The sequence below is a fragment of the Wolffia australiana genome, chromosome 16 (genome assembly GCF_029677425.1).
Source record: "Wolffia australiana isolate 7733 chromosome 16, ASM2967742v1".
Taxonomy (NCBI): Eukaryota; Viridiplantae; Streptophyta; class Magnoliopsida; order Alismatales; family Araceae; genus Wolffia; species Wolffia australiana.
In genome coordinates, this window is record NC_135850.1 from 2,450,821 (window position 1) to 2,464,379 (window position 13,559).

Consider the following 13,559-nt stretch of genomic DNA (forward strand, 5'->3'; position numbering starts at 1 on the left):
AAATCAAAATAGAAATTTGAGCAAACATTTTAGGTGAGGTACTTCACAAATTGTTGTTAGGGAGTGAGCAGATGGACACCATTGATCCGGGACACAAGCTAGATGTGTACATCAACTCACCTCCTATCAAGAGGACAGAAATTGTAATGGTTTAAGATGACCAATATCAATTGAAAATCTGTATTAAGGTTAAAAAGGTTTTGAAAGAATTTTATGTCAGTCTTGAAAATGAGAAACCCTAGAAGGGGTTCTTCTCTTCCAGTAGTGATGTCACATGTTTCTTAAATCCTTTTATAAAATAATTTTTATTTCTTTATTTTATAATAGCCAGCATAGGCATGGGTTATGTTTGTCTCATATTCTCAAAAATAGCATCAAGGAAAGGAAACCTTTAATTTGTGACAGTTTGATTTTTTTAACATAATATTTTAAAATAACTTATTATTTCTTTCATCATATTACATTTTAGATCTTAAAATTCAGAAATCAGGGAACCAATTAATAACTGAGTTCTGAGCTTATATAATGAGATATGTTTCCTTTAATAATATGTTTAAAGTTTATATGCGCTATAATCATGAACCGTAATGTTGTGGAGAACAGTCTTGGGCATGGAGTTTCACGGCTCATTGTGGAACACATTCATGCTTGGTAATAGGATGGATTGAATGGCAAATGGAACCAACTACCTAGTAAATTAGGCAGTCAATGTTTCTGCATTCATTCATATTTTTTTTATTAAAATAGTATATTGAAATGAGTTTCTTGACCATGAGAAATTTGAAATTTTTTTTTAAAAAAAAAACTACTTACAGATTCTCCAACTCACAACTCTCTAAAATAATTATACTTTTCTATTCACGATATTTGAAGTTCGGTTACATTTTATTCGAGCAATCTCCCAATATGTGCTAATGTGATTTTGCAAAAATGTATAATATTTAAAAGTGATAAAATTATATAACACAGTATTTTGTAATTTTGTCCTTCACCAGGGACTTCCCCTCAACCTAAGCTTCATGTCCCCCGTCTACTGGTATTTTACTTTAACCTTGTTTGCAAAATTATAGGTATTTTAAAGAATTCTGATATTTATACAACTATTTCATAATTTTTGAAATGTTTAACGGACTGCTTATATTTCAAAGCAAGACATAAAGGGCTCCCAGATCTGTAAAAAAATATATTTTTGTGTTTATCTCAAAATATTGACTATAACGATTGAAATGATTTCAAGAGGCATTTAACTCATCGAAATTCGTATTCCTCAATCATTGTGAGCTGTCATTGAAAAACAACTCTCACTTAGTTTCCCTAACTCTCCATGTCTTCAAACCTTCTCTCATTAAGATCTTTGTTCCAGAGGAAGGCTATACACATTTGAATTGGATATATATTTGAACAATGTTTGTGCAAAGGACAGCAATAGAGGTCCTAGTTGAAACAATGTCCGTGGAAAAAAAGGGTTTGGTTTTATACCCAATTTTCTTCAAAGTGAAATATCATAGTTCACCAAGTAAAATTTTCGCAACATGGGATCTACCTAAAGAAATTAATGAAAGTGATCTGTCTACAAGAGAAACACCAGATTAGAATCCCAGAATTACCAGCCTTCTAAGGTGACATGAGTTGTGTTACGCAAAAGAATGCGACGAGGGAGGGAGGGAAGGAGAGAGAGATAGGGATGAAGACACGGAGAAAGAGAGAGGGTGAGAGAGAGAGACCGGAGAGAGAGATATAGATGCAGAAATGGAGAAACAGAGAGACGGAGATAGATAGGGATGAAGGCAGCGAGCGAGAGAGATCTTAACAAATTGTTCCTTGTGTCATAAATAAATATACATGTTAGATTTACATAACTCTATTGTTTCAAACAATAGACTATACAACCCTACCTCTAAAACAACTAGATTCTGACAACAAAATCTAATGATAAGATGACTTAGGCATCACCATATATTTTTTTGCATAATAAATAACAAAATATCCATTTTATATTTCCAGTAACTCGAAGAACATTTTAAAGAGGAGAGTTCACGACATTAAATTAAGTGCAGTTGCTTTAACAGATAAGAAATACTGATATCAACAAAAATGATCAAGTGATGAGTTTCTCAACAACTATTTCGAAATTTGCATTGAGAACGGGAAGTAAATTCAGTCATTTAACTCTCTTTTACGATTTTAATCATCCTCAGAGAAAATCCATAGATACTTTATGAAATTCTGATATTAGTTTCATCCAGTCTCATGATCTGTCGAGAAATTTTAGATCAATATTATTAACTGTAGTTATCCGTAAAGTTATCTGTTTTCCGTTTTATTATCAATATTGGTACTCCTATCGTTAGCGTCTCAACGATACCGTAATCCCACTACTATTCAAGACACAGATACCATTTCAGCGTTATGAAATGAAGAGAAATGGTAGATCACTGTTATTAAACACGGTTATCCTTAACGTCATATTAATCCATTCCATTATCGATACCCAAATTGATATAGGACATACGTCAGACTGACGATATGACAGTATCTGATAACAGACATCAGATACAGATACCATTCGTAAGATCCAAAATGGTGCTTCCAGGTAACGTTCAAAACTAATATCTGGTCAAATGAGAGAACCATAGAGGGCCCCTTCATCTAAACCTGTCTGGCCCAGAAATCCCCTAGACAAATCGAAAAAGGTCCAAGGGTGGAGAGAAGCAGAGCCGTCAATAGTTTCGGTTAATCTAATGGCCATGTCAATGACAAGTGGCCAACAAAGAGTTCACCCCATGGCGTCATCTTTACCAGCGTAAAGCCTGAACACGCAGGAGGTGTTGCACTAAAACACAAAGACGCGTTGTCCACCAAAAATGGCCTTATGTGGATGCTCCGTTAGGCGTCGGCCCGGAAATTAGTAAATAACGTGATAAACCCAGAGGAAGCACAAGACAAACAAAATAATGTACCGGTTGGAGAAGTAAAGGGGGAAGCGGAGCGGATGATGGGCCAGAAAATAGGTGGAGAGATAGATATAAACAGAGAAAGAATAGAGAGCCGGGACGAAAGGAAGAGATAACGATATAGGTAAAAGAGAGAGAGAGAGAGATTTAGGAGAAGATAGCGAGTAAAGGAAGAGAGATACGAAGAACTGAAATAAAGAGAGACGGAGAGAAGAAGAGGGAAGAAAAGGCAGACAGAGGGAGCAAGCGAGCCGGGTAGAGAGAGAGAGAGAGAGAGAGAGAGAGAGCGAGGAAGGCTGAGAGGTGGGGAGGCTGTCTCATTGGCAAATGGCGATTAAAAATTTGCTGTCCATCCACGACCAGCGCAATCAGTAAGCGATAGAAACAACTTAAAACTCTTGCAACCTCTGTTGGCCGGCGGCTCAACGCGTGCAGATGTATCGCGCCTCGCCCCCGCAGCCGCCGGAAGTCGCCGCCACGGCCGAGACGGCAGCGGTGGTGGAGAGCTCGGACTGGTGCAACAAGCTACTGATAGAGCGAGCCTTCACCATTCCTATCTTCTTCTTCTTCGTCGTCTTCTTCTTATTGCCGTTCTTGCCGGGGCCAGAGTCCTCCTCCTCGACGGCTCCTTCTTGCACCGGACGCTGTTCACGCTCCGGATTCGCCCTTTGCCGAGGTGGTGCTCGCAGAGAGTAGCCGATGAGGGTCTGCTGGTAGCACCGCCACCCGCGACCGTTCACGCGGCTGCACCGCGAGCCCTCCATCAGCACCGCCGGGCTCCGCCGCTTCTTCCCCTTTCCTCCGGACGGGCCCTCTCCTCTCTTCCTCTTCTCCGACGCTTCTGCACCCATCCTGCCAAACCCGATTCCAACAATAAGTCCAAACCCGAGTGCGGCAGATGCTACCCTTTCTCTCTCTATGCTGCGGGTGCAAGGAAAGCGTGGGGAGGGCATGCATACTTGCCTCTCTGCGGGGAAAATAGACTGGAGAGTGAGAGAGGGAAGGACGGTGCTCACCTCTTTAGGGGGTCCTCGTCCTCGGCCTCGCGCTTCGGCGCCTGAAAATGAAGGGGTTCGCGAGGGTGGTCAGATCCGCCCCATTACAAACCCGAGGCGGAGAGAAGGGGGAGAGGGGAGACGAAAAGAGGGTAGAAGAAGGGAGGAAACCGACAGGGAGCCGAAATTACTCGATCCGTCTTCCTCACCTTGCCGTCGTCCATTTCCTGGGCCATCGCTGGCGGAGCGATACCGAGCTGGCTTTCTTTGGACGCTGGCCCGCGGGACTGAGCTGGCAGCGCCGCCGCCGCTCCGGCGGCCGGCGAAGGGGGAAACGGCGAGCCCGGAGCCACGATGTGGAGCTGCGGCCTCTTTCTAATCCTCATGAGCGGCGGCGCTTACAAGAGTGTGAAGCTGCGAGCGTCGAAGAGGGGAAGAGGACGGGCGAGAGATGAGGAGAAAGAGAGGATTTTTAGCCAGAGAAGGGGTGAGTGCAACCTCTCTCCATCTACCCTTTTATCTTTCCGCAATCCCCGTTTCTTCAAAGGCGACTCTCCGAAGCGCGATTTTATTTTAACGCTGTGGAAATTGCGGATTTAGCGTTTGTGGTTTAGCGAGAGAATAGCCAACTCTAAGTTAACGCTGTGGAAATTGTTGGGGATTTACTGTTTGTGGTGTGGTGAGAGAGTCCCGGCCCCAGAGTGCAACTCTCTGGCTGTCACGTGAGGGAGGGGGAGAGAGAATACAGCTGCAAGTGCGCACGGCGTGGCCGTCGCGGCCTATGAGGGGTAATAATTCTTCTATTGATTATAACACTAAAAAGAGTTTGGCATAGGCAAAACGAAGACGTGCAAATTGTTCAGTGACTGAACAATGAGTTGCATTCTACTTCTTCATGTTATTTTTCATGTCTGCCATATTTTGCTTCGTATTTTTCATGTCCGTCTTACTTCTTCATAGATGGATAATGTGTAGATCAATATTTTAATTTGTACTCTTTAGGTCCAGGGCTTTAAAAGAATCCTACAGAGTTCTTTAAAATTACGACAAAGATTATAAATAGAGGAGGGCACCTATTTTTGATACCCATCCGCGCTATTATTCAGTGCGCTCCCCTCGCTTCTCTTACTCTCCCCAATTCCTACTACCAATGTGAGACTCAATGGTGAGCAAATTTAGTAAGATTTATAGCTGTACAGGTCAAGGGAAGAAGGACATATAGTTCTTTGATGATTGCCTGAACACATCTTGTCTTGGGTTCTATGGCCTTGAACTGAATGAAAAAAAATCATTCCTATAAACGGAAAACTTGAAACGGGATCAAATCAGCATCGATAAAATAATGAATCAAACCACCTTGGCACAAATCACATTCATAATGTATTCGATCCTCAGGTGACATGAGTTGAAGTGCTCACATGTGCAGCCTCTAGATGTACCCAAGTCATTGTTGTTACATCCAATCCATCCTTCACCTTGACGAGCTTCGTTCATGCTCCTTAGTCATCATTACACTGTCTAGATTGCTATGGAAATGGAGAGGAGCTATCGGAAGAAGGGAAAAGGAAGGAAAGTGCTATGAACACTCCTGGCATGGGTGAATTTTGTTCACGACCTTCTCCTATTTATACGAAGTTATACTTTTTCATAAAAACCTATAAACTTTTAAGTATTTCTTCCAACTTCCAACTTCCAAAAGACCTTTTGCATGTGACCCTCCAAGAGCATGCATTACTTTCATTAACGACTATAGTGGCACAATAACATTTATTGGCATTCTAAATTTATTAACTATATTGTCATCTAGATTAATTAATGATGGATTGATTTAACCCAATTGATAGGTGGAATTTCCAGCCCATGGTTGTATGAAGCTCCTCGTGCTCCAGAGGATACAAAAGAGTGTATATTGAGTCATTCAAGGAACCCATTTGTCTTTGGTTATCATGTAGCTATAGTTCATCCACTTGATGCTCCTAGAACGACTTAGGGTTTGGTCCACTCCCAAACCTTAATCAAGCACCTGAATTAGTTCATCCACCTGAATTAGTTCATCTAAGATTTCTTCTCCGATATTCTACAATGTTGGCCAAGGAATTCATCGCATCATCTTCCTTGAGCTTTCTCCTCTTATACCAAGGGTGGGCAATCCCATCTCGACCACTCAATCATCTTCATTGCCTACTTAATGAATCTGAACGAAGACTGTTTAGAGTTCCATGATTAGGAACCCATAGGTCATACTCAAAGTAGAAATGCATGTCCACAAATATGTCTTTGGTGTCTCAAGTCTAAGGACCACTTACACAAGTGTGACATAAAACAATTGGACTCATAGTATGGTATAATATCATTTAGGAATTAGTTAACTCTTTCTCTTAAATAGCACCTATTATTTATCCTTAGTGTCTCCACACTAATGGCTATGAGACTAGACATACTCATCATATGAGTGAGACTAGATAGTGTTATTTTATCCAAAAAAATCAATGCATTTCTTGGTTATCATTCAAATACGAATATTTAGTACACATGCACAAGAACTAGTGATCTCCTTATTAAGATGTAATCACAATTCACTATGCCCCATCATGAGTTAATGATGAATAAGTTTGAACATGTGCACTATGATGAATAAGTTTGAACATGAAACTGATCTGGAATGTGTAATTTACTTGCCAGAAACATAGTTTCATCACTAACTCCCCCCCATATTTTTTGAAAAACAATTCATATATATTCTGCAATTGGGGTGGGGGGGAGTTACTGATGGAAATCATGTGATTTCAAAAACTTCTGTTTAGAAGCATTATATTCTCTCAATTCTAGATCCGGGTACATAAGATAGGCTCCATCCTGCAGCAAAAACACCCACTCATGATATCACACTCGGAAGTAGAAAACCCATGAGGATTACATCTATGCTTTTGACTCCCAATTAGCTAAGATATCTAATTGACTCGAGCAATACCATGAAAATTTAGAGGTTTCTATATAGTTGCACTTCAGAGAACAACATTGCCTTCTTGGAGAAGAGGGTGCATTAGGTTGACATGCATCTGAAACCCTGTGAGTGTGTTTTCGACATAACCCAAATTGAAAGACCCCACGCGAAGGTCAACATGAGAAAGAGTATCCTTTAAATTTTGAAGATTTTGAGTTGAAGTCAACTTAAACAGCTGGGATTTTCTTGACATACTGGCATTGCACATGCTAAAAAACCAGTCTTGGATGAGGATTGGAAAACTATAAGGACTTTGTAAGAATAGGGCAACACCTCAAGATGGTGATCTACCTCACTTACCAATCAGAGGTGATAATAGCATATGAAGCCATCATTATCATCAAAGCAATAACGATACATTCAGATAGTTTCATGTGAGATACAATAGATGTTATCTTATTTCACGTCAATAGTGTCATCTTGACACAACAACAGGCATCCTTTTACAATCCATTTGAACATGTACGCATCAATCCTCACTTACCATTAGGCCTTTACTATTGGTTGATTTTTTTAATCCCTTCGTCAAGCTGTGTTTAGTTGATTGTGACGATTGGAATGATATGTTATCTAATGTGAAGAATTTATTACATGCCCATAGTGTGCTCTTTGATTGGAGCATGGTTGGGACAGTTTCTTGTGGATGTATTTTGTCTGATTTGGATGAATAAATCCATATTTAATGACACACTTCACAAATTGTTCTTTGAGAGCAAGCAGATGGACACCAATTATCTCAGATACAAGCTAGATGTGTACATCATTTGAACTCATATCAAGCGGAGAGAGCCATTGTAATGGTGGAAGATAACAAGGTTTTCAACGGTTTTGGTATCAGTCTTGGCAACAAGTGAGCCCTGGAAGGGATTCTTCTCTACCAGTCATCTTGTCGCGTACTGCCAGTGATCCGAGTTGACATTGAAGAGGCCAAACACCAAATGATATTAAAATCTAGTAATCAAGTTGAGGACAGCATAAAATATGATACAATCCCAAGGATGAAGATAATGATGTGAACCCTAGGCCTGATTATGGTGAACCTTCTTTTTGCATAAAGCTGATGCACCATTTCCTCACTAGTTGCGTTATTATTCTTAGAAAGCTCTAATTAGACATTCAGGTCTACATTATTTGCATAAAGCTTTATAATATTTTACAATATCTATTAGAACTTTGTGACAGTGTAATATCTTATGGTTATAATTTATATGAAATATTTTATTATTATCAAATCAGTAGTGGATGTCCATAATTTTAAATCTCATATAAAACTTGTAAAGCTATTATCAAGTAATTCATCTCTACCTAATATCTTATGGTCATAGAACATTTATAGATATTTTTAAAAATTATAATACAGTCATTCTTAGCCATTAAGTTTTGGACGTCAACAATTGTCGAGTTGATTGAAAACTTGTAAAAATTATTTTCTACGTAATATCAATGTATAGCATATTTCTCAATAAAATTTTAATTGAAATAAAATATTTGTTACTTTCTGTAGAGTGATGGATGTCAAAATTCTAAAGTTAATCTTAAACTGATAAAGCAGTAATAAAATAAGTCTCTTCCTAGTCATATCTGGTGCATATAAAATATTTAATATTTTTTTCATATTTACTGAATGTTTATTATTCTTTAAAAAGTTATGGATGTGAATAATTCTAAAGGCAATTTCAAAAGTAGAAAACTATGAAATAAAGACTCATGTCTACGTGATATCTGATGCTTATAAAAAATTTCAATATGCAGAAAAAATCCATCTGTTTAGTTTAAAATTTAATTCAATCTCACTTTAAATGTCAAATTTTCACCTAATTTTGATTTTTTTCAGTGTGCAATGTATTTTTTTCAAAACTTTTCAAGTAGAGTGTTTGGTGCAATCGATTTTCAAAACTTTGTACAAACAAATTCACCACGTGACCACCTCAAGCAAAAGAGATATATAAGGGCAGGTATACTAGTTATACTGAAGCAAATATGACAAAATGTACCTTATATTTTAGGTCTATCATTCCATAGTATAGTTAGCAAATTATGCTTCCAGATTTATGAATTGGGTAGCTCAGAGCTTTCGAGGAATAATAGAAGAGGCGGCTTGAAGATAAGTGATAAGATGCTTGGAGGGTATGGAGATGAGGACACGCATGTAACATAAATGGTGGAGGAGAAACCTCAACCTCTTGTGCAAAGACTAGAGGAGAAGAAAGCAAGGTGCCTACAAATAAACAATGATAATATTTTAAGTTCTTACATAATTTAAAAATAAGAATAGATTTATTTATTTATACAATTTGACATCTATCTAGTTTCTGATTTTCTCTTATTCCTCGGAAATAGCAGCAAGGTAATCAAACCTTTATTTTTTCACATAATATCTATAACTTCACATTAAAAATAAGGTACTCATCCTTCTATAAGGAGTCGTTTACTTCTGAAAAATCATATGTAAGGAATGTAATTAGTGTTTCGGTTCTTAATTTTTAAATTTAAATCTTTATCAATTTTATAATAGCTTTCAAGTTTTATTTTCTCTTGGCATGACTGGTAGTGTGGTCAAAACCAGTTTTGGCATGGGGATGCATGGCTCATCCATGTACTTACTCATGCTTCTTAATACAATAATTTTAATGATGAATGGAGCCAAGGGCCCAATAAAGTAACCAATCCATGTCCTCAAGTCCATTAATGTTTAGTTTTAAAATAATAGACTAAAACTTTTTACATGATCATGAAAATTTTGAAAAACTTCTCAACGAAAAATCCTGCTTACTGATATCTTACTCTCCAACTCAAACCTCTTAAAAATAACCTTTTGTTTTCCATTCATGATATTTGAAATTGGAGTACATATCATACACACATTCTTCCAATGCGTAGATATGTGATTTTTACAAAAATATAATATGTTTAAAGTGGAAAAATGTTCTACCATAGTATTTGAGAATGTGGTCCTTTACCAGGGACTTCTGCTCAACCTAGGCTCTTATTCCTTGTCTAATTTTAATGGTCTACAATTGATAGAAAATGTTATTTATTATATCTTTTTTTAAATAAACTATACATATTTTAAAAGCCATCTTATATTTATACAGCTACTTTATTATGGATTCTCAAATTTTTAAAAAACCATTTTGCTTTTGTCTCAAATCTTGACTTATGACAATTAAAAGTTTTTGAGAAGGTCTTTACTCCTCAAATTGCACAATGTATTACTTATTGGAAGAGGTCCTTGAAAGCCCTCTCTCCCTTTATTTCCCAAACTCTGTATGTCTGCAAACCTTCTCTCTGAGATCCTTGTTCCAGAGGAAGGCTTCATACATTTGACTTTGATATATGTTCGCTTGGGTTTTTTAAACTGAAAGGTCAAAAAAAATTCAGAGAAATTTATTTTGCATTGACCCCCGCCAATATGCGCAATTATTCGAACAATGTTTGTGAAAATAAAGGGGATAGAGCTGGATGTTGAAAAAATGTTGGTGCAAAAAGGGTTTGGTTTTCTAGCCAATTTTCAAGTGAAATATGATAACTCACCTAGTTCAATTTTGGCATCATTGGATCTAGCTAAAGGAGTTCATGAAACTGATCAGCCTGCAATAGAAACCCCCGGGTAGAATCCCAGAAATATGAGCCTTGCAAGCTGTCATGGCCTGAGTTAGGCAAAAGAGTGGGAGGGAAGGAGGGAAAGAGGGAAAGAGAGAGATAGGGATGAAGACTTAGAGAAAAAAAAATCCTAACAAATTTTTTTCCCCCATAAATAAATATATATTTTAAATTACATAACTAATTTTTTTCCAACAAAATATTATACAATCCTACTTCTTAAATAAGTAGACTCAGAAAAAATCTCATGATACCCTAACTTGGGCATCATTAATAATATATATTTTTTCATAATAAATAATATAATATCCTTTTATAGTAAATCAAAGAAAATTTTGAAGTGGAGAATTCATGACATAGAGTGAGTGCACTTTCTTTAAATGATAAGAAACTCTTAAGTGAATACAATCGATAAAATGATATGAATCTCGACAACTATTTGAAAACTAATAATTAGAATGGGAAGTAAATTTGGTAATTCAACTCTTTTTTACCATTGCAATCGTCTTTAAAAAAACTTTAACGGATACTTTATGATGTTAAGATATTACTTATGTTCGGTGTCATGAGCTGTACTGAAATTTTTTAGATCAATGTTATTGAATGCAGTTATCCTTCAGGTTATCTTGTTAACCGTATTATCACCAATATTGGTATTCTCAGCTTTATCGGTGTTCCGTTTTATTATCAATATTGACATCATCATCGTTAGAGGTTAAACGATGCCCTCCCAGTCTAAATCTAGACAAAGATACCATTTCATCATTCAACAGTGTGCTTAAAATGTCATGAGCTGAAGATAAATTTTAGATCACTGTTATTAAATACAATTATCGTTCAAAATATCATTTTCCCACTCCATAATCGACACCCATATTCATATCGTATGCAGACGATATTTCAATATCTCGATACAGACGTCTGTGGCCTCCTAATTTGTGCTTACAGTTTAAAATCTCGGTTAGTCCCATGGCAAGCAAAAGAAAGGCCAAGGATGGAGCTCTCATTTACTCCTAAAGTCATCCATGTCAATGACGCGTGGCCCACAGAGAGTTTCCTTCCTTGCTTCATCTTTACCAGACTAAAGCCTGAACACGCAGGAGGCGTTCCACTAAAACCCAAAGACGTGAGGTGCACCGAAAATGGCCTTATGTGGATGCTCCTTTAGGCGCTTGCCCGGAAATGAGTAAATAATGTGGAACACGCAGTGAACGCATGAGAGAAAGAAATGGTGTACGGCGCTGTGGAGAAAGAAAGAGAGAAACGGAGAGAAAGATAGCGGGGAAGATCAGTGGAGAGATCAAGATTCAAGAGCAGGAAACGAAAAAGAGAGAGAAGAGATAGATTTAAATGGACTAAGAAAAGAGAGCAGGGACAAAAGGAAGTGATAACGAGATAGGTGAGAGAGAGAGAGAGAGAGCAGAGGGAAAAAGAGAATTTGAGGAGAAGATAGCGCGGAAAAGAGAGATGGAGAACTGAAATAAAGATAGAGAGCGAGAAAGAAGGTGTGAGCGAGCGAGGCAGAGGAGAGGGAGAGCGAATAAGGCGCGGAGGAGGGAATACTGACTATTCTCTCCCATCGGAACGGGTGCAACGCGCCAGCCAAAGAAACGACAATGAGATCTCCCGACCCGCGTCGGCCGGCGGGTCAGCGCGTGCAGATGTATTGCGCCTCGCCCCCGGAGCCGCCGGAAGTCGCCGCCACCGCCGAGACGGCTGCGGTGGTGGAGAGCTCGGACTGGTGCAACAAGCTACTGATAGAGCGAGCCTTCACCATTCCTATCTTCTTCTTCTTCGTCGTCTTCTTCTTATTGCCGTTCTTGCCGGGGCCAGAGTCCTCCTCCTCGACGGACTCCTTGCACCGGACGCTGTTCACGCTCCGGATTCGTCCTTTGTCGAGGTGATGCTCGCAGAGAGAGTAGCCGATGAGGGTCTGCTGGTAGCACCGCCACCCGCGACCGTTCACGCGGCTGCACCGCGAGCCCTCCATCAGCACCGCCGGGCTCCGCCGCTTCTTCCCCTTTCCTCCGGACGGGCCCTCTCCTCTCTTCCTCTTCTCCGACGCTTCTGCACCCATCCTGCCAAACCCGATTCCAACAATAAGTCCAAACCCGAGTGCGGCAGATGCTACCCTTTCTCTCTCTATGCTGCGGGTGCAAGGAAAGCGCGCGTAGGGCATGCATACTTGCCCTTCTACGGGGAAAATAGTCTAGAGAAAGAGAGAGGGAAGGACCGAGCTCACCTCTTTAGGGGGTTCTCGTCCTCACGCTTCGGCGACTGAAAAAGAAGGAGGTCGCGAGGTTTGTCAGATACGTCGCAGAAGAAGAGATGAAATACTCGATCAATCTTCCTCACCTCGCCGTCGTTTTTCTGGGTCGTCGCGGGCGGAGCGATGGCGGGCTTGCCTTCCTCTGTCGCTGGCCCGGCCGACAGAGCTGGCGGAGAGGGAAACGGCGAATCTGAAGCAGAGAGGCTGAGCTGCGGCCTCTTTCTGATCCTCATCAGCGGCGGCGCTTGCGAGAGTGTGAAGCTGCGAGCGTCGAAGGGGAAGAGGACAGACGAGGAATGAGGAGAAAGCGAGGATTTTTAGCCAGAGAAGGGCTGAGTGCAGCCTCTCTCTTCCTCTCTCCTCTCTCCAACTATCTACTATTTTATCTCTCCGCAGTGCGCCCCGTCATTTAAAGGCGAACCCCCAAGCCGCGATTTTATTTTGGCGCTGTGGAAGTTGCTGGTTTAGCGTTTGTGGTGTAGCGGATGAGCCGACTCAAATTTAATGCTGTGGAAATCGCTGATTAACTGTTGTGGTAATAAGATAGCCCTGGGCCAGGAGTGCAACTCCACTGTCACATGAGGAGGGGAGTTCTACTCGCCACTCGGGACAAAGACGGGACGGTTTTTCGTCCAAAGATAAAAAAACCATCCCATCCAATCACACCGGGACAGTTTTTCGTCCCGTCCAATCCTCCTATGACAAATTTTCATCCCGAAATTCGTCCCGGACGA

General features: G+C 39.9%; 2 protein-coding genes across 3 annotated transcripts; both read right to left on the reverse strand.

Moving 5' to 3' along the window:
- Positions 1 to 3,271: 3,271 nt before the first annotated feature.
- On the reverse strand, positions 3,272 to 4,499 carry LOC144713638 (uncharacterized). 2 transcript variants are annotated; one of them, XM_078588287.1, is made up of 3 exons: positions 4,141 to 4,499; positions 3,971 to 4,011; positions 3,272 to 3,806 (listed from the first exon to the last, which is right to left on the reverse strand). In XM_078588287.1, the coding sequence occupies exons 1-3, from the start codon at positions 4,333 to 4,335 to the stop codon at positions 3,377 to 3,379; spliced, it is 666 nt and encodes a 221-aa protein (XP_078444413.1). In that variant the 5' UTR covers positions 4,336 to 4,499; the 3' UTR covers positions 3,272 to 3,376. The 2 variants fall into 2 exon arrangements, with proteins under 2 accessions (XP_078444413.1, XP_078444414.1); XM_078588288.1 differs by having other exon boundaries at positions 4,159 to 4,493.
- Positions 4,500 to 12,108: 7,609 nt separating this feature from the next.
- Positions 12,109 to 13,212, reverse strand: LOC144713669 (uncharacterized). The gene is made up of 3 exons (XM_078588325.1): positions 12,912 to 13,212; positions 12,799 to 12,833; positions 12,109 to 12,634 (listed from the first exon to the last, which is right to left on the reverse strand). Exons 1-3 carry the CDS (start codon positions 13,056 to 13,058, stop codon positions 12,205 to 12,207), a joined length of 612 nt encoding a protein of 203 aa, XP_078444451.1. The 5' UTR covers positions 13,059 to 13,212; the 3' UTR covers positions 12,109 to 12,204.
- Between the last annotated feature and the right edge of the window lie 347 nt (positions 13,213 to 13,559).